General features: G+C 42.6%; 1 protein-coding gene across 2 annotated transcripts in view; it reads left to right on the top strand.

Moving 5' to 3' along the window:
- PTPRR (protein tyrosine phosphatase receptor type R) overlaps positions 1–27079 on the top strand; it is a 945480-nt gene that overhangs the window by 653070 nt on the left and 265331 nt on the right. For both annotated transcript variants that reach the window (XM_086921858.1, XM_086921867.1), the window contains one exon: positions 19772–19958. In XM_086921858.1, the coding sequence (XP_086777984.1) occupies positions 19772–19958 (187 nt within the window). The remainder of the gene's footprint in view (positions 1–19771; positions 19959–27079) is intronic.

Below are 27079 nucleotides of genomic sequence, written 5' to 3' on the forward strand. Positions count from 1 at the left end.
ATCCCCTTTCCCTCCAAAGGAGCCCAAAATGGTGAACCACCCAGAAGGCGTACTGGCTATCGGTGTAAATGTTCGCTGTGGTTCCTGCTGCTAGGATGCAGGCTCGTGTGAGGGCAATCAGTTCCGCTGCCTGGGCAGATCGTTGCGTGATGCGGGCTGTCTCGATTACAGTCCGAGCCGTGGTGACTGCATAGTGCCATCGGGGAGTTTGATGCGAGAACCGTCCACCCACAGCTCTCCGTCAGGGTCAGGAAAAGCCGTGTCTCTGAGGTCAACCCTACTTCTAGTCTGTTCGTCCGTAAGAGTCACACAGTCATGTACAGGGGGCACATTGGGATCGTTCTCTGGTAAGGGTAACAGAGTTGCCGGGTTCAGTGTGGTGCATCTTTTTAGGGTGATATGGGGTGCAAGCAAAGTCAGCTCGTATCCAGTCAGTCGTGCACTCGTCAGGTGTTGCGTCTTGGTTTGGTTAAGGAGGGTGTCAACTGCATGGGGTACCAGTACTGTGAGGGGATTCGAGAGTACGATCCCCTCACTCTGTCGGATAGAGATAGCAGCGGCAGCTACAGCTCGAAGGCAGGCAGGCAAGGCTCTGGCTACAGGGTCAAGAGTGGCAGAGAAGTAAGCTCACGGTCGTTGCTTTGGGCCAATGGACTGGGTCAGGACAGATAAAGCGCACCCCTCCTTTCGTGAGTGTAAAGGGAGAAGGGCTTTGTGTAATCAGGGGTACCTAGGACAGGGGCCGAACAGAGGGCATCTCGTAGTTCCGTGAAGGAGGTTTGGCACTCAGGGGTCCAAGGGAGTGGGAAGGGGACATCTTTAGCTAGCAGAGAAAGCAGCGGTTTCACAATGAGGCTAAAGTTTGGCAACCACTGTCGGCAGAAGGAGGTGAGGCCTAGTAGGGAGCGAACCTGTTTCTGAGTCTTAGGGACAGGGGTTTCCAGGATGGTCTGAATCCGATCGGGGGTGAGCTTCCTCCCGTCTTTGGACAGGAGATGGCCTAAGTATGTCACTTGGGGTTGGCAGGATTGCAACTTCTTCTTGGAGACCTTGTGGCCATTTTCCGCAAGGAAGTGTAGGAGTTGAATGGTGGCTGTGACTGCTAGCGGAGTGGTGTCGGCCGCCAAAAGGATATCATTGACGTATTGCACCAACACCACTCCATCGGGTAACTGGACTTGATCCAGTTGTCTCTTGAGGGCCTGACTGTAGATGCTAGGGCTTTCTGTGTAGCCCTGGGGTGCTCGGCAGAACCTATATGAGCGGGCTTTTAGGGTGAAGCCGAAGAGATATCGGCTGTCCGGGTGGATGGGGATGGAAAAGAAGGCGTTTTTGAGGTCAATGACAGTGAAGGTGGTGGCGGTAGAAGGAATCAAAGTCAGGATGGTGGTGATATCTGAGACCACGGGGTACTGGGGTACAACCACTTTGTTGATCTCTCGAAGGTCAATGATAAAGCGGTATGCTTTCTCATCTCCCTCTCCTTGTTTCTTGATGATGGGCAAGATAGGGCTGTTGCAAACGTTGCTAACCACTTCCTCTACCACTCCTGCGTCTATCAGTGACTGAATAATCTTTACCAATGCCTTCTCGCCCTCGGGCGATATCCGATATTGTGGAAGTTTTGGGAGTGTTGCGTCTGGTTGGACAGTAATGTGTACTGGGTCAATCATGATGCGCCCTACATCCGAATCTGTCTTGGCCCACAGATACGGAGGCAGGGTGTCAAGCAGGGATGTGTCAGCGTCAGTGATGGAAAACATGCGTCGGGGAGGGCAATGTCTAAGCAGAACGGGGTTGTCGTAAAGGAAAACTCGAACTCCGTCTTGAGAACATCTAATTGTCGCTCGGAAGTGTTTCAATAAGTCAAGTCCCATAATGGCGTCAGGGCTATTGGAGGAAAGTAAAAACGTGGTGTCAGTGGTGTTGTTTTCTAAGTCGAAGAGGATCGGAGCGGACAAAGGGTTAGTGGAGGGCGTTCCATCGAAATCTGTCGATGTTATAAGTGAGCCAGACAAGGGTGCCCTTGGAATCAGTCGTTTAGATAACGCACTACGTGTCGCCCCGGTGTCCACCAAAAATGGGGATTTCGTGCCCAGGACCTTAGCAGTGACGTAAGGACCTTGCTGGTCAACACAAAGCTCGACTGGATCCCTCCCTTGTCCCGGGCTGTCCTATGCGAAATCGTGGGCGTTCTCGTAATCGGACTGCTGATACTGATTTTGTCGGGGTCGATCAAATGTGTTGGGTCGGCCTGATCTGTCCTGGCTAAGGTCGTTGGTGGGTCCCCGTCTCTGGTCCCTCCCCCTTTGTTTATTCGTCTCGTCTCTAGCTTCTCGGTTTTTGTTCATTTCGTAAAGGACCGGGCACTGTGATTTCCAGTGACCGTATCCTTTACAGAATGCGCATTGGTTTTCATCTAAGTCCCTCCGACCTGCATAGGGCGAAGACGTACGTTCTCTGGAGGGCGTATCTTTAGGAGCTGTCGACTGGTAGTTTCCTTTGGGGGTTCCTTACTTATCGCTACTCCATGCAGCTGAGCTATCATGACCCTCTCTTTCAACTCTTTCTTCTTTTTCTCTGTTGCTCTATCGTTTTCATTTTTCTGATGTTCATAATATTGGGCCATCTGGAGGATAGCCGCAGGCTTGGAGGCTGCCCAACTACTCTCGCTGGCCTGCAGTTTCTGGGAGACATCTGGTGTCAAACCCTTAACGTAATTCTGGACAAACAGATGGTGTCCGGTTGCAGTGGTCATGTCCTGGCCGCTGTAATCGGAGAACACCGTTTCAAACCGGGAGAAGTAATCCGATACATCCTCCTGGGGTTTCTGGCGACAGGCCGTTACTATCGACCAGTCCACTTTCTTTTCTGGAATCAGGGTTTTTAATTTCTGTACGATTTTGTCTGGGAGGTCTAAAATGGATTTCAAAGGTTTTTGTCCAGGTTCTCGTTGTTTATCAATGCCATCGAGTTGTGACCAGGTATGTCCAAACAGCTCAAGGTGGTCGACTTTCCGGATTTGCTTCCACACATCAGCCGGTAGACATAATCCGAAGAACAAGTCGATGTCAGCCAGGGTCATAATCGTTGAACCTAAGGCTGTACCTAATTCAGTATAGAAGGCAGTGGGGTTTTTACGTAGGTCAGGCAGAGATTTCCGGAACGTCAGAATCTCTTGCCGGTCCCACGGCTGGTAGACCCAGTTGTACACTACCCTTCCTTTTGCATCTTTGTGGTTTGCATCATCGTTAGTCCCTTCACCTCGTGGAGGAACCCAGTAAGGGGCAGCTTCTCGTATCGGCATCATGGCGTTAGATCGCTCAGTTTGTGGTTCGGTTGCTACGGATGTCGTGGGTTTAGCTCCCGATCCTTGTTCAGTGAGGTGGCGGAAAACCTCAAGCGTTCGCATAAGGAGGTCCGTCACATCACACTCGCCCTCATCCCCGATATCGACCTTCCGATATAGAGTCGTTAGGCTCTCGGGACCTTTGTCTCGATATCGGTCCTCGTATGCGTTCAAGGCATGATAGCACAGTCGAACGGTAAAATGTCGTCTGTGACTTCCTGTATACGAGTTAAACATATCCGTGATATACTCTTCATCTTCCTTTCTTTCTACCAATGTCCTTGCTATCTTGTCAATCCCTGTTCGCTCATCTTTGCTTAATCTGTTTGTTCTTGCAGAACCAGCCCTTCGGGTCTCAGGGTCGCCTAACGTTGTCGTTTGTGTAGTATCTAATACAAGGAGTTCGGCCGGCACAGAGGCCATGGGGGCCGAAGCGGTGGCGCTACTCTCGTTTGTGCCTGGGGATGGTGGGTGCCGTGCTAAGGGTTGGGAAGGGGCATATGGAGGGGGCATGTAGATGATCGGAGGACCTAACAACAGGACATCATTGGCTCGCTGTTTCGAGGGTAATTCAGGGTGGAGCGTGGAGGGCGTTCTAACCGGACACTGGTTTGATGTTTCTATCTCTGGTTTCTGATTGGCTTCCTCTCGTTCCTTGATCTCTTCTTCTAGTTTCTTAGCAGCTAGGTGGGCTGCCTTTCGCAGCTCTTTTCCCAACCTACTCTCATTTCTCTTCTTACGCTGTTCGGTTTCTTTGCGCCACATGCCGAAACTATCAAGCATAGTGGGCGTTGTCTTGTTTTTACCAAGGGCTGTTTCTAGCGCGCTCATTTTATCATCATCGAAGGATCCTATCAGTGGCCACTGACTTTCTCGATCCTTTTTCGTATATTTATGCCACAGCTTGCTATAAGCTATAGCGATCAATCCATGCTTCATGAACATGTCCTTATTAGGGGTGCCTTCCAGTGGAGCCGGATGGTTCATCTCTAATAAGCGGTCCGGGCTAAACAGGCTACCAATCAGTGGGGAGAAGATAGGCATGACAGATTTCAGCGGGGGACAAAGGTCCGCACTACCTATCCTTCACTATCTGCAAAGACTAGACAGAATATTGTTATTCTACGTTGTTTGCAAACAGCGAATATCTCAACAGCAAAATCTTATTCTAACAATAAAAACAGGGAGCTACCCTTACAATCAATCAATCAATCAGTCAATCAATCAATGGGGAGAAAAGACAGGCACGACAGATTACATCGGGGACAAAAGTCCGCGTTACCCACCCCTTCACCGTCCACAAAGGAAGATAGAGTATTTCTACTCTTCCTCGTTTGTAAGCAGCGAATATCTCAAAGAGCGACAATCGTTTCGCAATTTTGTCGTTTTTACACGACCTTACCCAGACCACATGGGCTGTTTCTCGTCTTCCGCGTCCAGCGCCCGATCGTCCTCCAGTCTCCGATATTGCCACGGCACTCCTGATGGTTCCCAGTCAGGACCGTAGATCACTCGAGAGAGGTCGATTCGGAACCAGTGAAGTTCGGATGATCGGCTGCCAGACGAGGGTCTATTGGGCAGGAGCTCTCCCGATCGTTGCAGCCGTTCACTCTGTCGTCAGGACCTCTCCCACTGGATCCACGTGTCGCTGATGGGCCCCACGCTTGGGACGCCAATTGTAAAAAGGGTGGGAAGCAACCAATAAACAAAGATCCTTAAGTATTGCCCGGCGGTGTCGCCTCTTTAACCCACAAAATATTCATCAATGAAGAGGCAGGCGCTGGAGACTGGAAGGCAGGAAACAAGGGTTTATTCTCTCCGGAGGAGAACACATCAGTTCGGACAGCAAGTATCGTCACGAGGTGCTCTAACCGCATCTCTGAGGCCTGGCCTCTTATACACATGTTTATGATCTTTATTACATGTCACACATTCTTGCAATGCTTTGAAGTATGAAAGGACATCCTCGGAATCCCCGCTTCAGGCCCGTTCCCACACATATTTACAGTTAGAGTCCCCACCCCGATCACAACAGGTGATGAGTATCGCACAGCTGGACATTCCGCCGATTCCCAGAATGTATGAGGTCGATCGGATCTCATGGGGTGGGGGGTTTTGATTAGTTCAAGGATCCTTTGATGGGGGAGGCTTCCCACTGTACAGGAGGAAGGGGGCAATAACAGTATCCGCAGGGCCAGGTGGCGGCCTGGGAACGAGTGAGACAAACGGGCACAAAGGGAAGGGGGGTGTTAACAAAGGATCCGGGATCATGAAAGGAATGGAGGGAGGTGTCGCGCTGGGAACAGGATGGGGTTCCGAGGCAGAGCTGCGTGGTAGAGGGGTTTATGACCCAAGACATGTGAGAGCGGGGGCTGTCAGCGTGCGGGGGGGATGCTTTGCGAGGTCAGGAGAGAGAGAGAGAGAGAGAGAGAGAGAGAGACGCGCTGGCTATCAGCGAGGGGCAGGGAGGCCGTGGTGCTCAAAATGGTTGCCGCTTACGCGCACGAGTGGGCTCAAAAAGGGCAAGATGGCGCCAATAATGTTGACGTTTGCGGCCTAACTTTTAACAGTTGTTGAGTACCACTTCTTGGTCTCTAGTCAATTGTCTAGAGGAAATGTTGATCACGAGGGTTTCCCCTTGCTTCTCAGGTTCCGGGCTTCTGCTTCTCGCTCCTTGGCTTCTTTTTCCTTTTCCTTTGTTTCCTTTTCCTTGTCTTTGGCTCCTCCTTGTTTTTTTTGGAGGTCTGGAGGTCTCCCTCCTCCCTGAACCTTGTCTAAAAAAAGGAGTAGTTGTTGATACACTCGCTCCATTTCCTGTCCCTGATGTTGTCGGTTCTTGCCTCAATGTTAGTGGCTGTCTTGATGGATCCATGTCATTATCCGAGACTATGGATTCTTGTGATGATGAGGCAGGCTTTTGATACGGACGCCTTTTGGCGTACACCTCTGCCCAGGTGTAAACCTCATTTAATTTATAATCTATAGTATCTCTCCTGAATTTTCGCAACTTTCTTTCTTGGATTTCCTTGCCATAAGTGTTACACTTAGCTCAGAGAGAGGCCTGGTGGACAACATTTTTGCAGACCATGGTCCAGAGCGGGCTTAATGACAGGATTGAATTACAATGTTTTCTATAATTATACCATCCTTGAACATTGTCTAATGATTTATATGTTATCTGTTATGCTATTTGTTCCTAGTGAACAATACCTCACATGTTGCTCAGATCCGATTTCATTCATGACATGATTAATATACAATGTTTTTTATAAATGCACTATCGCTTGAACAATGTCTAATGATTTATATGTTACCTGTAATGCTATTTTTTCCAAGTGAACAATAACTCATATGTTGCTCAGATTTGATTTCACTTATGGACTCTAATTCAGGTCTAACTACATTCATTTCACTACATTTCACTCATGGACTCTAATTCAGGTCAAACTACAGTCATTCATTTCTGTAGCATCCAATTCCTCACGAATTCTGTTGGTTCACCTCACTTTCTTCATTGTCTGTTTATATATCAGGTATAATCCATTTCTACCTTATTTTTTCAGTTTCAGCATTGGCCACAACATACAGGGATAGAGACACTTATTTTGGTTTCTGTGGCTCACAGATAATGTGTAGGCATGGATATCCGTTGAAACTTGTTCCTTTCCGGTGACTTCACACAATTGTTGTGTAATTATCTGTGCAGCAACTGTTGGTAAACATGATGTGCACATCATACTTCACCAATTTAAGATGGATGGTCATGCTCAGTTCCATCACTTTGTTAAACAGTGTTCACGTGGGTACATACCAGTGGACGACATCTCATAGTCTCGTTTCATCGTTTACTTAGCTAACGTGGATGTAATATTGCCGGACGCTTTTGATTTTTCACCACTCCAAGATGGACGATCATTTTTCAGTCCTTTTACTCTGTTCATAGTGTTCACGCGGGCGCAGAGCAGCGGATGATACAACGTGGATATAATATTGCCGGACGCTTTTGATTTTCCACCACTCCAAGATGGACGATCACTTTTCAGTCCTATTACTCTGTTCATAGTGTTTACGCGGGCGCACAGCAGTGGATGATACAATGTAGTCTTGTTTCACTGTTTAACAAATGCGGGTATATAACACTACCGCACGCCACTGACACTTTAATTCGTGGTGGAGCTAGTAAGAGAAACGGTCGTGATTCTTTGTAGCTAGAGGTGAGTCGATGTTTGGCTGAGGCAGTATCAGCACTGTGTTTTTAGACTTTAAAATGCATAAAATAGATTCACTTGCTTTTTCAGATCAAAACTGAGAAGCCTAGTGTTCTTCTGGTGAGGAATCATACTATTTTGGTGAGTGCTAATATTCAAGGAGTTGAGCACAATTGTGCAGCTAGCACAAACACAAAGTTTAGAAACGCATGGTTTTAAGTACTTAGTCAAGCGTTATATTACATGCTTAGCAACTCACTTTTGTTAAGAGGATACAATATCGAACGGTTATCTAGATATGTAGCTACAAGATTCTCTTGAAGCAACTTGCGATCTTTTTAATACCTAGGGTTATGGCATCTAGAGACGACTTTGTCATTTGGGTATTAATTGTTAGTATAGTTTTCCATGCCAGACAGGCGTTAAGAACAACACTGTTAATATTCTTGACAGAAAGAACCACTGTGTCCAAACTCACTAAGCAGTTTTTTCAGGATAATACCCACTTGGTAAGGGTAGTTCCTTACGTTTCTCTGTTTATTGTACCACAGACAATAGAGTACCAAGAATTTCTTCGCAGTAGTTGATCTACGTTTGAGGAGGGATGGTTTCAGCGTTGATGCATGACTGAACACATTCTTCATGTACTACCCGTGTTGAGCTTAGCGATTTATCAGCCACAGTTCCAATAGCATCAAGTAAGTTGAGACTCATTTGAGTAGAGTGTTAGTCTGGTCATTGAGCAAACTGACTATGAGTGGTTGATATATACATATTTTGTCGTTTGCGTCCTCAGCTTAAAGAATTGCATTTGATATTACTACACGGTTGGAGCACCTACCCACCACCATGTAACTTTGAGTAGTTGAGATGTGAGTACACAAGTAACCTCTTGTTTATACAAATATTCACAGCATGATGGAATATTTATTTATTTAACACGGAGTACATACTGAGTAGCTTTCCCACTTCTGTATACAATCTATTTTTGCAATATTTATTAATTGCAGTAGAGTTCTCAAATTCACTCTTTATTTCTCTTGTCTTCGATTTTTGACCTGGATAAGATGTCCACAGTGTACATGTTTCACAAAAAGATGTTGCAATCCAGATGTCTGAACAAACATATGCATTATTAGTTGGTTTTCACGAACTGCCTTCGCATCCAATCAGCTGATCATTGTATTTCCAGTTTAAACATAAGGAATGTAAATGTGAATTACTTATACATTGTTTTATTTTTGCAGTGCCCCTGAAGAAGGGAATCCCCCCGAAATGCATTGGGCCTACTTCTCAACTATGTTTTCTATTGTATCAGAACATTTCTCTGTAGAATATTCGTTGTAGTAATACTGCATTCTGGAGTTATCAAGCTGTTATTTTTCAAATTTTGCATTAATTGAATCTAAGATTAATTTGTTGAAACAAATAAGATTTACATGCAAATGATTATAAAAATATATGGTTTTTGAAGAAGAAATCTTTCTTTTTGTGTGATTAATTGAAACATTAAGGTATCAACTGCTTATAATTGTCATACTCTTAAAACTTTGGAGTGCGCTTGGTAAACTAGTGGAGTTTTCCACCAGAGGTTTCTTGTTACTTTTGGGCTGGCTGCCTTACAACCAAGCAGCACACTAACATTGTGCAAACAATATATGATTTTTTGTAAATTTGTACTAGATAAGGGAGTGCGCAGATAAGAAAACATTTATCATAGAATCTAGCTCATTATAGTAACAGAGCATCATTACCTCAACTGGAAATAATGCATCTTTGCCCCTCCTCACATATCCATATAAAAGAAATGGATAATCAGGCCTCCGCCCTGATCTCTTCTCGTTTCAATGGATCGCGGAAGTTCAATGCGCCACTTTACTCAATGAGGAAGGTGAGAATTCCTTATGAGCATAGTGATTTATCACAACCGAAACTAAACACACTTCACTATCCTTCTCCTATCTTGTACGTCTGTTAAGAAACCTGTCCTTGTAGCTGCATCTATGCATATGCATATTTTCCAATACAATCCTTCAGTCACATACATGTGTGTCTTGCGGTGACCCTTTATTTTTACTTTCCGTTTTATGTTTTCAGTTTGGCTCCATTGGCTCTTGTATGCAGTTGCCACTCTGGTTCTTGCAGGTATTCATGATTTTTTTACTTTCACTCTACCAGTTTTCTTATTTTAAGGAAATTCAAGACTTACCCCAATTGTTAATATTTTTTCATATTAATGAAACTTGAAATAGATATAGCTACCCAATGGTTAACTAAGGTTATAAATCTATGGACCCATCAGTCCTACTTAAATTATAGATAGACTTTGTGATACCGTATTATACTACTGTTCTTCAGTAGGAAGTCAGTTCCTGAGTCTCTAAATATATATATTTTTTCATTTTAAGCAGTCCCCCTCACATCTCATCAACTGGACCTGCAGCAGAAAAATCAGTGTCTAGAGAATACCTTTTTTTCCTGTGGCACCTGCATAATAGAGATCAGATTTTTCTTGTTCTTATTAAGGTATTACATATTAGCAACCATTTTATCACTTATAGGCTAAATATTTAATCCTCTGAAAATGTAAAGTTTTTTCTCTGAGAAGATTTTGTTATTTGTTTAATTCTCGTTCTTTGTACAGTTGGATTAACATTTCATTCTTCACTATTCCAACCACTATAATTCTATGGTATCTTCCTAACTGAGGTAAGTAATATATGCATCTTGAATCTTCTCTTCAGTTAGTTCATTTCTCATTTCTGAAGGATCGACCTTCATATACTGACACAGTGTATAGAGTCATGGACTATTTATATGGAATATATGATCTGTTTCTTTTGACCTGGAGCCCTGGAGTAAAACACAGTTCTATTGGTGTACACTGCTTTATATAATGACACCACAGTCTTTTTCTTTTAACTTGGGTCTATTGTTGTTATGTTTTTTGAGCACCATTCTAGTACTAACCTACTTATCACTGGAAATGTGCAGCTCTACTGAATCCACCGAAATGTGTGTAGAGGTGATCCTGATGGTCAACTAATGATTAAGTCACAATTTCTATTTTTAATCTTTACATATTTCATGTTTTTTAATATGTACTATATAAATCATTGAAATAGAATGTGTCCAGCTTTGGGATGGTCTCTTTAGTGTATTTGTTTAAGTGCATTTGTTTGATTTGTTGTATGTTTTGATGGGACAAGTTTTCCCGATTTTGATGTGAGAGCCATGTAGTTAGATGCTTTATATATATAAACATTGTTTTTATTTTCTTCAAATGTGAGACTGGATATTGAATTCTATTTATCATATTTAATGTGACTTCTAATAAAATATTATCTGTATTTACTATGTTCTTTTGGCCTAAATTCGTTGATTCAGTATTATTTTCAATTGCCTATCAAAGGGTCATTTGTTGCATTATATAAACATACACACATGCACATAGGATTGTGTGTGTTTGTTTAAATTAGTATTTTTGTATATATTTTTTAAAATATTACTTATAAATATTGTTTTTACATTAAAATAATGGTGTATGTTAAAATATTTAAGATTTACTACTTTTAACTATACATATGTTAAAAAAAAGGATATTTCTGTCTATATTGTTTCGAGATTAGCGTAAAACAATATTTTCTTTTGATATATTTGTAATTACCTGTATATATATATATATATATATAGGAAGACAATATTTTTGTGCTAGATATTTTTGCCACAATATTTCTGATTTCGATATTATGTCAGAGAGCCCAATGCGCATTTTAAAAATAATAACTTGAGTTCAGATTGTTCACAGTCTGAGGGGCAAATTCACAGTGATCTAGGTTACACCTGTGAAATATTCAGTGGTTCAATTTGACTAATAAATGTGCATACTTTATAAATTGGAATTGTTAAACACACATCTTTGCAACTCATATAAATCACTTATGCCTGATAGTAATTGCATGAATGAAAGGTGAGGAAGCTACATTTTCCTAACTTTACATTGTTGTCTTATGTATAATGGCTACAATGTGCATGCAGAGGGTAAGGAATGGGTTGGGTCAATTTTCTTTTGTCTGTGTACTTTCTTCCAGTGTCTGACACGTGGATTACATTTCTGCAAATGCCTAACAAAGTCATTATTTAAGAAACACTGTCTTTCCTTTTACACCTGTAAGCCTTAACCATCCTTTAGATAATGAAAGGTTTTTGGAATATCTCAACGTTTGGACTCTATTAAATATATATCCATAAATGTATAGCGTCTACAACTTTAATAATTTCCCCAAGTATTGGCGAACCCATGACACCTCTTAACTTTACCAATAATGGTAGCTGTATCCAGGTGACTGCTTTGCATGTGCACACAATTGCAGCAGACATCTTGGAATGTTTTTTGTTTGTTTTAAAAAAAATCACTCCAAGAGAGCTGCTGCACAAACCAGAGCAAGAGGCTACTAGGATTTCTTGAAGCCATAGAGCTAGGAGGCTGAATGAGAAGGGAACAGGAACCAGAGGGCTGCTACCTACAGCCGCACTCTGCGACCAGGACCGTGCCCCCTCCTGACTCAAGCAGGAGACTGTGCTGTTTCCAAACTGCCCGAGCAGCCTGACACTCACCGCTGCCGGAGTCACTTCGCGCCGGGCCGGGGCGGTGCGGCCTTCCCATACCCTGCTGTGAGGCTGTCTGCTCGCGTTGGAGCTATAACGAGGAGTCGGAGACTATGGCTGGGCTGCTTCCTTCCTCGCTGTGTCAAGAGACTGCAGCATCTTGCTGGGCCCGGTGAACCTGCGGAGGATATCTGACGGTGCTGAGAGAACAAGGTGGAGGCAGATTCGGCCTGTGGTGAGGGCCCTCACTGGAGAGTGCGTGCACGGGCCTGCTGCCTGCGCCACCATTCCCCCTCCCCCTCGAACACAACCTGTGGCGGCGGGGTCACCCTACCCCCAAATCCACCCCCATCCCACGAGACTGTACCTGAACTACAAGGTTGCAGTGTTCCATTGGAGGGATGCTACAGCCTTTACGGTTATTGAAAAATACCAGAAGGAATATTGATCATTGGAAAGGACGCTTATTAACAGGAGTTTATGTTTGTGTATTTTAAGTTCAACGGGTTCCGCTGATACTTGCTCCCTACCTGGTGTTTGGTGTTTCCTTCGGCCGGAACCACCAAATTTGCTGATAGCCACAATTCAGCCAATCAGAGCACCAGGAGGGGTTTAAAAATTCTTGATACTTGCTCGCTGCCTGGTGTTTGGTGTTTCCTGCAGCCGGAGCGGGCGAATTTGCTGCCAGCCATAAATCAGCCAATCAGAGGAGGGGTTTGAAACCCGGGTGCGGGTTCCAGTCTGCGCCCGTCAGAGGCCGAAGGAGGCTGGCTGGGCCACATTATTAACAACCACCAACAGTATTGGTTTAACCAACGCTGAACTACAAAGGTACTGTGATACTAATACGCCTCCCTGTAGCCTTGCCTAGGGTGAGTGTAACATGAGTAGGGCTAAGTCTGGAAATGGGCAGGGTGTAGTGGGGACATTGGATGGTTTTCTAAAAAGGGCAGAGTCAGCACTTGTTCATGAAATCGAACTTACAGAGCAGAGACTCTCTCTTGAACCCCAAAATACTAATAACAGAATTGCTCCTATTGTTTCTTTTGCTACTGCCCCTGTTTCATATATAAATCTGGAAGTCAATGCATCCCAAAATAGCAGACTATACTCAACTGCCTCGAACTCTGAAATCATGGATGTCCCTGACACATGTAATAATCCTGATAATCCTGGAAAATCGACCAGGCTAAATGTTGTTACACTGGATCAAAAAGCTAAAGCTAAAACTAATCATGTGAATTTTCTTTTGCCTAAGCCTCTAGCGCGCAGGAACAAACCTGCTGATATAGAGCATATTCAGGTGCCTACTTTAGCCAATGTTGAAACGGTCTCGGGGCTGGGCAATCCCAATAGAGGTTGATTTTTGGAAAAAGCTAGAAACCACAGTTGCAGCTCTTTAGACCCACTAATGCAAAGGCTGACTGACATTGAGATCAGGTTATCGAATCTTGAAAAACCAGTGATAAGCAGTAGCCAAAATATGGCAAAAAGTAACGGGGTGGAGAGTAATGTTAAGAATGGGATTATGGGCAAACACAAACCTCCTAATACAACTGGTAATCAGAATGACCTGCCATGTGCAAGGGTGGCAGGACATATACTGAATAGCGCTGAGGACCCTTTTCAGGTAAAGGATCCAACCCTTACGTATGCCCAGATTGCAAATGTTCCAAGTGGTAATCACTCAGAAAATGAGAGACACCAGATCCCAAGTATAATAGAAGGTATGTTGCCTGATCAAAGAACCCCAGGAGACCCACACACTAACCTTCATTTACCACCAGAAGCGACCCCCTATACCGTAATATTAGCTAATGTTCCCCTATTGTCGCCCGATGTTCCAGAGCACTGGTCCTCATTGAGGAACAAGTCCCTACATTTTTTGAGCGATAGGATGGGGATTGACTTGTTGTTTGCGGAATTCAAAATGACACGCCGGATTGGGTGGGTGGAGAAATCCATCAAGAATTTTTCAGGTGACCTCATAGTACTAACTTTTAGATCCCCAGGCCTAGTTAAGACAATCCTAGAAAGGAAAAACACTTGGTCCGTGTGTTCAAGGGGGGTTTCTACTCTACCGCTGGGCTTCTTTTACCAGCCACCCAGACCCCCGTGGTTTGGTGCAGAAAGGGAGAGATCTAGGCAAGACAAACAGCATTCTATGTACCCTCCTTGGTAGCACCCAAACCGTTAGGAGGCATTAAGTGGTCTCGGCGATATAGATTGACTGGCCCCAAATGTGAGAGGTCCAGGGAAAATGGATATCCCAAATAACAAATCTGAGATAGTCCCAAATCTATTAAACGGTACAGTGGACTTTTCTCATTCATCTGATCTAAAAGACAGCCTAAACCACCCACAACGCTTGCATTTAGAATGTGAAGGGAGGGTTAGTAGGGATACAAAGATTGCTCCAGTAGTGCAGCCCACTGTTAGTGCTGGTGGGGTAGGGGCAGCTGCACACCATCAAAATGCTCACTTACTGAGATTGTTTTCATGGAACATTGCGGGCATTAGATCTAGAAAATCAGATGCGGCCTAGCTACAATATGTTGAGACATTTGATATCATTAGCACCCAGGAAACATGGAGAAGGGATGATGCTGTTATTGACGGTTTCTGTTCATTTAACGTTTAGGAAATTCCATCCACTGCAGAGAGGGCAAAAGGAGGTTTAGTGACCTTGAGTTCTGTTAAATATGGATCAATAAAGATAGAGAACTTAGTTGATTCTCCCTGGTACCAGATCATTCTGATCTCTAACTTGATTCATGTCTCAATACTACTGATTAACTGGTACTACAATATTTTTGATCAAAATGTTTGGGGGGTCATTAATACTCTCAAAGAGGAAATTGATAAGGCTGTGGTTAAATGTTTTCCTGTGTGTATATTCTGAGGGGTGATTTTAATTGTACTTTATGTCAATATAGTACGCTTTTGGTATGTGGGGTTTTAGACATTGAAAACCAACCGCTTTCCCACTTTAAACATACTTCGCAGGGTGAAGCGTTAAATACCATCATTGTAGTTAACGACCTATGCTTTGTTGATACTTTGGTCTGTGCCCCGCCCATACAGTATCCAACATTCCTGGGTGGTGGCAGACCAAGTACTATCGACTTTATGCTGATATGTAGAAAATTCTCCCACCTGGTAGACAGCTTCGTGGTAGAACTTTACCCCACTAGTGATCACAATCCTCTTGTTGCTAGCTTGCATATAATGGCATTAACGGGTAACAGTGATGAATACTCATTGAATTATAATCCCAATCAGGGGGTGAGACTAAAATGGAGCAAAATATATGCTGTACAATTTGAGAACATTGTGAAATCTAATTTTGGTCAGTTTATGACATGCTTATCCGATTATTTTACCCCGGAGGCGGTCATACAGTGTTTCGAAGAAATCTGTAAAGATGTGGTCAATAATTTGACAAGATCGGTAAGAAGAAATGAACCACAAGAAACAAGATGGTTTAATGCTGAGTGCTCCAGGGCCCAAAAAGTTCTTTAAAAAGACTTGCACATCGTCCCCCGTGATAAGGATTAAATTAGGATTGTGAGACAAATTTATAAACAAGCAATTGGGCATAGGAAGGACGAATCGCCTGGGAAATTCTGATGAGAGCCAGCGGTCTCAAGGATTCTAAGGGCTTCTGGGAAGTCATAAATCGTCCCCTTTTCACAAATGATGTAAGGAACATGGAAGAGACAATAACAGGGGAATCTTGGGTAGCTCATTTTCCAAATATATTCAACCCAAAAGGTGTATCACCGCAAGATCAAAGCGATAAAATTGTTATTAATTTGGAAACTGTGAACCAACTCTGTTTATCTATCTCCCTTGGTGAGGTTGAAGATGCATTGACATGGGGTATTCCTGCAAAACCCCCAGGGCCAGATAGGGTGCCCTGGATATGTTCAAAGGCAACCCCCAACTATTGGCACTGTTGATGGTAAATGTTTTTAAAGCAATAATAGTGGGCCGCATCCCTAGTTCATGGAAAGAGGCAGTGGTGGTACCGATATATAAGAAAGGTAACAGGAATGATCCTGTATGCTACAGGCCTATTTCCCTAATTGATGCTACGTGCAAAGTCCTGGGGAGGGTAATTCTCACCTGGAATCGTGGGCCAATGACTCTGGTCTTATATCCCACACACAATACAGTTTCAGGAGGGGGATGGGAACGAACGAACAATGTCCTAAATTGTCCCTATTCATGGGTAAGTACATGAAGGCCAAGGGTGGATCAATCCACCTGGCCTTCATGGACTTTCCAGTGCTTTCAACACAATCAATAGGGGGAAGATGTGGACACTTATGGAAAAAATGGGCTTTGAGGAAGCCCTCATTACCCTGTTATGTAGGTTGCATGCGTCAACCACTGTCTCTATATATTATGAACCAGGAGGAGAGAAGACCAGGCCTATTGCATCTACAGAGGGTGTACGACAGGCATGTATTTTGGCTCCTTTTTTATTTCTTTTATATACAAATGAGCTGGAGAAATTTTTACTAGAACAGCAGTTGGATTATCCAAACATAGTAGGTAAGCCGGTTCCCTTATTGTCATATGCTGATGACACAGTTTTGATGGCTCTAACAGCCAATAGCCTTCAAAAAGCTTTGATTGCTTTTACTGATTTTATGGTGGCACTGAACCTAAAAGTAAATTTCAGTACGTTTTTTATCATGGTTTGTGGCCCAAAACAGACAAAAACGAGAACATTTGTGGTAAAAGAAAAGATTATTGAGAAGGTACCTAATTTCACATATCTGGGGAATGTTTTTAACAACAAACTGAGTTGGGACTATTTGATTGCAGCCAAGGTTCAACACACCAGTAGAATCAAAGAGGCTCTGTTCCGCTTTGCGTGCAAGCTGGAACATAAGCCGGTGGCAGAAATGCTAACTCTATATAAATCAAAATGCCTGTCAGTAGAAACCTATGCGGCAGGAGTATGGGGCAATCAAAAATGCAGCCAGATACAAATTCTGGAAAATAAATTCTTAAATAGATTGCTGATGGTTCCCATGAGCTCTCTCACAAAATTCTGTCATACTGAAGTGGGATTGGACTATGTTAAAGATAGAGTAAACATTCCCCCACTGATTCTATGGGGGAAAGTGTGGACTTCGGAGGAGTTATCATTCACCAGGGCGATTATTAGAGATTGTATGAGTCTGGAAAAGGCCCTGTCTATTCCCCGGCTCTCTTAGTCAAAGATACTTTTAATAAGATTGGCTTGGGAAACTACTATGATAACGCTGATGGCATACAATCTAACATGAAATTAACTATAAAAAATGCGTATTATAATTAATTAAGAATGTCCAATCGGGACAATGTATATGTATGTATGTATGTATAGGCATTTATATAGCGCACTACTTACCCGGAGGGTCCCAAGGCGCTTCGACCGCTGCAAAACCCTTCCTGGCTTCCCTGAGAGATGGTCCCTTAATGGGTATCTCCAGGGTGAGACCAGGCATCCCCGGCGGTCTGGTGGGGCCGTTAGTGAGGATGAGGCAAGCTAATGCCCAGAGTTGCCGAGTGTGATCGCTGATCAGAGTGGGCACCGAGGCGAGAGAATTATCGAGTCCGCTGACCCTGGTCCAGAAACCTGCCGCGCCGGGAATCGAACCCTGGTCCCGGGCCGTCCTCTGCTCTCGGGTCTGCCGCCTCTAACCAGTGAGCCACACTACCTCACTAGTGAGATACTAACTTACGGGCCGTCATGCTATTTTATTTGTCTTTTACTATTCATACACAATCACGTTTCCTCTTGACAAGGTTTCGTCTTTGCACATTGCACTTTCTAGTGGCTTTTCCTAAAAAGGCAAGTTGGTGTGAGAGACTGACTTCCTGTCCCTGCAATAATTTAGCCCAACAAAGCACAATGCACTTTATGCTGTTTTGCGCGCTATATAAAGACATAAGGGCTCACTTTATTAAGCCTATCTTGAAGGAAATTCGCCCTTGTTCTTATCAAGAAGGTTTTAATTATTTACGATCTTTGTCCACTGCTGCTATTTGCAGCGCTGTGCTCAACTTCATTAGAACTGCTTTATTAATTAGGAAACTATATGAATTGTGATAGGGGGAACTGGGCCTCAAGTGATTTTAGGTTTTAAATGTGTTCTGTAAACAGGTAATAGACTGAGAAAATGTTGAATACTATAAAAATCTGTCTAACATTTTAAATTGCAAATTTATATATGTACTCATCCCAATTGCTGTATAGAAAGTTTTGTCTTGTTTAATTATGTTATGTATGAAAGACATACTTTTATTATTCACATGAATCGAATAAAGTTATTTGAAATTGGCTACTATCTTGAATTTTTTCTTTTATTTTAAATAAGTAAATCATGTAGAGATAACTGCTATCCACACGTGAGCAAGCTTGGTGGCCAGCTTCAAATAATTTTTCTTAAAACATAAGAAGAAACATTCCAAAAAGGCTGCCACACATGAATGTGCTGCATGGATGGCCATATTGAAATGGTTAGAAATCTATTTATAGATAGGCAGCCAAAGAGACAAGGGGAGAGAGCAGGAATAGCCAAACAAAAAAAGAAAAAAGCTCCATATGTACTGCAATTCAAAGTTCAAACATTTGCAGTGGAAGGATACAACTCCTCAGATTGACAGTGAGAGAAGATATTAAACCAGGAGGAGCTGAGAACTCAGACAATAAACCAACAAATCATGCACCAGGGGGCCCCATAGGCAACAGTAAGTCTATATTAGATGCAGTAGATCTGTTTACCAACAGACACTTAACACTGTCTGCAGGCATTCCCTAATAACTCAATAAACCCTCAAAGTGCCTTAACCTCATCATTGCTACAGCACATTCCCGTGCTGCGCTGCAATTTTTAAAATCCCATGTTATGTGACAAGGTCAACTCGTCAAACGCACAGCGCAGGTAACACCCATGACGAGTTGACCTTGTCACAAGCATCGAAGGGGTTAAGCCTTTAATCCAACCAATACTTTCACATAATCCTTTCACTATTTTCGGACAATCATTAAAGTGTCCAAAGGAATCCTGCACATTCAGAGGCTAAAGGGGTTCTTTCACTATTGACTAGGACTTGTGTTATTATTTCTCCTAAGATTGTTTCTCTGATAGTCATTGCTCTGACAGAGTGTGAAAACACTACTTATTAACATGGCTCTGCCTTTTTAAGTACAATACTTCAAAATAGCCAAGAAGCATAAGAAGGATGTTCATAGGCTCTGATTCATGAGTTAAATGCTACAAACTGATATCCATCAATACAAATTTACTTACCAGACTCCGGTTAGGCATTGGAATAATAGCTCTCATGGTGTTGCTAGTACAATATTTAACTGCCTTTGGTGGCAAATATACAGTCATCGAGTACGATAACCTGATATTAAGTACTATCATTGTGATAATGAGCATTCAGTTAAACAGCATGTATTTATGTAGACACTGGGGCAAGAACAAGATGTTGCAAAGTTTTTTCTGTTTTACTATAAGAAGTATTTCAAGGTATGTTTGTGGTGTTGTAAATAAGTGAAATACATCACTAACTCACACATTCTTTATGTTTCCTACAGGAGAGGGTCCAATGTGTCATTAACCTTAGACATGAGTGGTTTGGGTATTGTTGACCCCTTTACAGCTGTGCCCACGCCGCGTGAAAAAGTAGCTATGGAGTATCTGCAATCAGCCAGCCGTGTCCTTACAAGACAGAAACTTCAGGAAACCGTTGCAAGCTCTCATTTGCTTCATACAGAATTCATGGTATGTCACGTGAAAAGAAAATGAAGACAGACTCTGAGTTATTTTACACCACATGCTGAGTTTCCGTCAGCGTGTGCATTGTTTTAGAATAGAATGTATATAACTCTGATGAATACATGTAAAGATGTGGAAAAGCAGTTTTTCTCTAGATATTCTCAAGCACTGCTTGGCGGTAGTCGCCCCTGAACCATTCAATAATTATCATATAAAAGGCGGGCGCTGGAAACTGGAAAGCAGGAAATGGGGTTTTATTTCTCCAGAGCAAAGCACGTCAGATCGGACAAACTGGGTATCGTCTCGAGGTGCTCTAACTGCATCTCTGTGGCCTGGCCTCTTATACTGTAGCTTATTGTTTTATTGCATGAAGACACATTCTTAACATTACTTTGAAGTACAGTAAGAAATCCCCGGAATCCCTGCTTCAGGCCCGTTCCCACACGTATTCACAGTAGAGGTCCCCACCCCAATCTCAGCAGGTGATGACTATCGCGCAGCTGGACATTCCGTTGGGAACCGAAATGTGCGCAATCGGTCGGATCTCATGGGGTGGTGACATTGATTAATCCCGGCTCCTTTGATGAAAGGCGAGATTTTACAGCATGGGGGCAATAAACTGTATCCGCAGGGCTAGGTGATGGCCTGGGATCGGGTCGAACAATCGGGTACTGGGGAAGAGGTTATCAAAGGGACTGTTGTGTGAAAGGGATGAAAGAGTATGTGGGTCCGGCACGGGAAGTGGCTCCGGGGCAGGGTCGCGCTGTAGGTGTGTTTATGGTTCAGGCATGTGTGTGCATGGGGGGCTGTCAGTGCGCGAGGGATGTTAGCGAGGTCAGGGAGACGTGCAGGCGATCGGCGATGTAGGAAGTGGCCAGGGTGTCTAAGATGGCTGCCGCTTACACGCTCATACGGGCCCAGGTTTGGACAAGATGGCGCCGGCAATGTTCACATCGAAATCTAATTTTCCACAAAGATGCCTAAAGCAGTTAGTAACATTCAACTTCCTACTACACATCCCATAGATGATACACATATTCGATCGCCTGAGTTGATTTTTAAGTACATTATACAAACTTTGTTACTTCCAACATCTGCACCAAGTATAATGTAACACAATGTTAGGATCATTAATATGCATGGGTGATTCAAGATAATGTAAGGGGGGAAAATGTTTTGTGTATCACTTAAAATTTTAGCAATGTTGTGATTACCTGTGTAGCATTGTTTTGTAAAAATATCAATTCTTGACGGTCAGATCTAGTAAAGATCTCTGTCAAGGATTATAATGCTTAATAATGTTGATATTTACTAACAGCAAACATTATATCACAGAAATATAGTTGGGCTCAAACTGTTTTTTCTTGGAAACTTTTATTGGGTTGATAACAAAGATCAAGCATTTAAAAGAAACTCAACTCAAAAGGCTGCAATACATTTGCAGTCGCTACCACAGTTAAACATTCATAAACTATTATATTTAGACAGAGGTACTCATGGAGTCAGTGGAGGGAATGTGTTATTGAACAAAGATTACAGGTGCACATGAATCTGAATGTGAGGGAACATAGTTCTCAATTAAGTTTATCTAAATATGGACATGTACTTTATGTATCTCTTTCCATGCCATTAGTTCATTACCTAGATTAGGGTCTGTTCATACTGCCACAATTCTTAATTTTTCTGCTAACATCTCTTTATTCATATCTTTATTCTGTGATTGGAACACTGGCACCACATGTTCTTTCCACTGAATAGCAACATGCCATATTACTAATGTTAATCCCAGGACTGGGACTTGTTTTAAGACAAAAGCAAATAGAATCTCTCTGTAAAGAATATTGGCCACATACATGATGATATCTGCCCAAATGATAACTTGATCGGTCTTCCCCAAGGTCAAATTTAACTCTGAAGGAATTAATTGCAATGTCTGTTTCAGTTCCGTTTACAGTTACGGCCCAGATGAATTAGACCAACAGTGATACAGAAACCAGTTCACTATCACTACTGAATGTCTATGAACGCCTTCCATTGCTGGTTGATATTATCAAAATATGCCACTCCACAAGGGAGGTACTAGCACCAGTGAAAATGGCACCAGTGCATCCACTCTAGCATTGTGATAACCCTGTCAAGCTCAGTGGGTCTAACATTTGCTATTCTCATCAATTATCTTTTAATATATTACCTGCCTACTTTTAGGTAAGCTGTTGAAGAATGTAGTTGTTACGAAGCTGAAAAGAGAGAGGATTGATAAGCTTCTACATTATTCATTTTGGCTTTTGAAATCATCATGGGTCACACTATGCTCTGTTAACCGTGGAGACTGGCTCTGAGTATGGGGTTTTGTCTGTTAAAATGTTCCATCAAAGAGCATTGTGATGCTATATACAAAATCAAGCAATTGTAAGTCTACCCATTTTAATGAATTACCATGTCCCAATGGAGCAGTAACCATAAATCACCTGTGGGCTTAGGAGCATCTGGTATCCTGCAGTTTTTGGGGATTTCTTTCTCTTTTATGCAGCAGGTATGCTATCAATAACATTAGCCAGAAACATGGTCTTCAAAGCTTGTGGTGTGATATTGATATTTAGAAACACTTCCCAGACTATTTTAAATTGCCTGGCAAATCTGGCCTGAACAAAAAACTATTTATCATTGTTTCCTGACGGCAAAATGGTTCTCATTTGATCAGTGCATACATGTTTGGGAGAAGGGTGTTAAGATTCGTGGCAACCTAGGCTAAAATAAGGTGTATCCAACAGCTTTAGGTTCACTCTGAAGATGGAAATCAAAATTAGGAATTTATTGAGGACGTTTTTCAGTAACAAAAAGTGGGACTAATGGTTTATGGTTTGGTGAGTTATTCAAGATGATTTCAATTTGATGAGCCTATCCACATGAAACTGAATCTAATGCAGATTACAAAAGAAAAGTAGGATTCCAATTTCCGTTATTTTTCAGTAGATAAGAAGGTACATTTTGGGCCATTTGAAAATTGCTGATGTGGTGAACCAGACTACACAGGTAAGGGTAGTCACATTCTTCAAATATAATGGCACAGTTGGATTCACAGCAGAAACTCTTTTTTCTTGTAGTATTTCACAATAAAGGGCCTAAGTACGATGTTCCGTGGACTTGCGTCTGCCCGACCATAGGTCGTTGGTTCCGACCTCACAATTTGGATGCGACCACCTGTAGGGCTGTCGAAAACATCCATTTTGGTATGGCAGCTTGAACCGCGGGCGGAAATGACCCGCAGCACAAGCTGCCATAGCAAAATGGATGTTTGGAAACACCACACAGTGCAGGGAAGTTTAGTGGGCCACCATAGGTGCCCAAGGGCCCATAGCGGAGAGCCAGGGGGCAAAGGGGCCCTGCTAGGGGCCCCAGTTACTTTCTGTCTGTCTTTTTATGGTAGGCGGACCGCCAGGAAAGGGAAGGCGGAAAGTGCCATTATAATCCCAGAGTCGAAGCCGAGTCTAGCTCTGCCGTCATTAGGGTATTATCGTGCCCTCCGACGGGCTCCTTAAGCCCATCAAAAGTGCATCGGAGTCCCCCGCTGCTGTCACTGCGACTGCTGTCATTCTTATACGATGGTCAGCTTGAAACCTACAATGTTGGGCCAAAGAGTATTTTTCCATTCCTCGTAGACCTGCATTATACATACTCTCGAAGATCCATAAAAACATACATGATCCACCTTTCAGACCCATTGTGTCAGGGTGCGATTCCATTCATGAACCACTGGGTCACTATTTTGATTCATTTTTGCAACCCATCGTACAAACGGGTCCTTTGTATTTACAGGGCACCACTCACCTTCTACAACCGTTAAAGGATATTCAAATACCTGAATTTGTGGAAATCTGGCTATGTACCGTGGATGTGGTAGCTCTGTACACTTCTATTCCACACCTAGAGGGAATCGAGTCAGCAGAATGGGCATTCCTCAGGCAGGATAAGCTGCAAGCAAATAATATTTTCCCACTAGTCATATTACATTTCTGCCTATACTATTTCAAGTAGAAACAGTTATTATCTTCAAGCCAACAGAACCTCCATGGGTTTTTCTGGTGCTCCCAGTTATTCTAACATTTTCATGATGAAATTTGAAACCAAACACATTCTACCTCATCGGATGAGGGATGGACCAAAAATCTGAAACTATACCGACGGTATATTGATGACATTCTGAATATTTGGCAAGGTCCACGTAGTGACCCTGAAACCTGTTTATTGGCATTGAATAGCAAGATTCTGGGTATTCAATTCACATTCTGCATGGCCCAGCAGTGTATCTCCCATCTGGATGTCAACATACAGATCGAGGGTACCAACATCAGGACCGCAGTTTTCAAGAAATCCACTGACCGCAATAATTCTTTGCTATACAGCAGTTTTCATTCTCCATCACTCATACAACATCTACCTTATTCTCAATACAGTAGGATTAAGTGCATCACTTCGGACTCACACGAATATGCAAGTACACTTTGTGAATACAAAAAGCAATATTTGGCACGTGGTATCCAAGTGAAGTGGTGGACCATGCAGAAAACGGGTCCTATCCCTACAAAGAGTGGATCTCTTGAAGAAACAAACTAAACCGGTGACACCTAGGGAGGTTTTTGCGTCCACCTTTTCAACACTGTTACAGATGATCAAGCGCATTCTTCTGAAACATTGCGAACTACGGCAGTCTGAACCTGACTTTCAATGGATTTTCGCCAGTCCTCCACTTTTTGCATTCAAGGGATCACACAACTTGAAGAAGATACTTACTAGGTCAATCAAAGCAACTTAGGTGGAGTACAAAGGCATGTTGAAATGTTATCCTGCTCACATTGAAACAACATGCTGACTGGTCAGAATGTTTTTCACCATGGTCAGGGAAATGCATTCATCTGAATTTCTCAGCAGACTGCAATGGTCAGAATGTGATCAGGTGTCCATGTGGACTGTACTATGTTGGCAAGACCGGAAGGTACCTACGCACTCTGATTACAGAACATAATAGCCGGATTAGAACCAAGACCCTCAGTTCACCGTTAACCACACATTGGAATGAGCATCAGCACACAATTGCCCAGCTGAGGCGCACAATTTTAGAGGTGGTGAAGATACAATCTGATAGGGACAGGTCTAAGCTATTGACACTATATTAGACCTACTGGATACTCTCATGCCGAAAGGTCTCAATAACAAACTAGAACTCTCTTGTTTCTTGTAATTTACTTTTTCCTCTTGCATTGCTATTGTATCATCTTGAGAGCTGTATCACGTTGGCTATTCTTTTAGCACGTTATGTCTGTATATGTTCAACATGACACTAGCTTCCTGGCATGGGATTGTATTAGCATTTTATTAGTACCCTCAGTATTTGTCATTCACTTGTCTTTTTACATTTGACGTCTGTAACCTTTTATCTTTTGTTTGCACTGCCTTTTTTCATTATGTATTCTTCCAGGAACTGCTAGCATTCACATTGTTTACAAGTGTGTGTAAGCTCATCGCAAGTATATTCATTTGCATGTATGTATTGTATTATTTCTGATGACATGTAGATCTGTTATACATCTTACACTTTGCCTTATGGAATATAACCATGTGGTCTGGATGAGCATATTCTTGCATTTGCAAACTATGTCAAATCATCTAGCCTTACAATCATTGATGGGAAGAACACCTCTGTGGATTGGTTGATTATGCTCTTGCATTGCAAACCGGGCATACACTTATCAACGGTATTAACCCTTATACTTTGTGGAGCATACTGTTTTTCATTACATGTTTTCACTTTCTCGAACCTTTTAAATTTTCATTGTGCGCGACCCTCTGGCCATTTTTTGTTCACTCCACTTATTATTTGACTACCATTTAGTAGGGGGTACAGTGTTATTTAGAGTATATTGTCGCAGGGTTTCCGTTCTCTCACAGAACTGTGCTCAGAGACCTAGAACCTGGGTGAGTCAGGGTGACCCACAACTCACCTAAGTTTCAGAAATCCCCTTACCAGGCTAGCTACAGTATCTCATCGGCAGTGAAGACTTCCCGATGTCTTAGACAATCCAGAACATGAACTTAGAATACCTCAGGTATCGTGGAACACATGAACACTCTTTCGTTATATTATCATTCCAAACCGAAACTGGGAGGCAATGAGAACACGTGCAAGTTTGAAATGTTTATTTTTTCAATGCAACATTCTCAAACGCAGTATCTTGTATAATACCAACATACATATTATAAAAATCAGAGTCAGCAGCATAGTCACTAATCCATAATAAGCAAACTGTGATAACATATTATGATGCAAAATCTATAGAATTCTGTATCACCTATATTTCGCGCACCCTAATTAGCATATTATATTATATCTAAGAAGGTCTCATTTGGGCTTTAGCTGGGCGAACCCATACCTCAAATTCTCAGTAGTAGGAGATCACATCAACAGCTACCAGCTCTCAGCATGTCCAGCATCAAGTGTGTTTTTCAATTCCCTGTAACTGTATCTTGAACTCACGTAAAGCCCAAAGTTGGCACAAACATTATTTGTGTTATGACTAACGTAGTGCGAGGATCAGGCCTACAATAACCTTGTGTTAGAGTGTGCAGCTCTCAGTGTGCAGACAGTTGTACCAAGTGTCCCAGGCACGACTGATACCAGTACAATAATATATTATTCTGAAGTAAATCACATCTTTCTTCTAGGTTAAAAGCTGTAATAACAATTAGGTGTCGTGTGCAAACCGAAGCAGAAAGAAAAGATGGCGTTTAAACTTTTAACAAGCACATGCTAACTTAACACAACCTATGGAAACGTAATAACCATATGACACCCCCCCAATGGTCCGAGGACGGTCAAAAGACAAATATATAAGCCAATACTCTATGAGAGGCAAGACTTGAAAGCAGAGTTCAATGATATTGAGCCAAGCTAAATGTATGTAATGTATGTAAAATTTAAAAAATACAAAAACTATGTATGAATGCCTATAGTGGCCACACAAAATATAAAAAGTCGAACTTGAGGCCTAAATACAATAAACAGGCCTTGAACATATGAAAAATTTTCGAATGTTCGTACTGAAATTGGCACCATTCAGAATTACTAAAAA

The sequence above is a fragment of the Lissotriton vulgaris genome, chromosome 1_1 (genome assembly GCF_964263255.1).
Source record: "Lissotriton vulgaris chromosome 1_1, aLisVul1.2, whole genome shotgun sequence".
Classification (NCBI taxonomy): Eukaryota; Metazoa; Chordata; class Amphibia; order Caudata; family Salamandridae; genus Lissotriton; species Lissotriton vulgaris.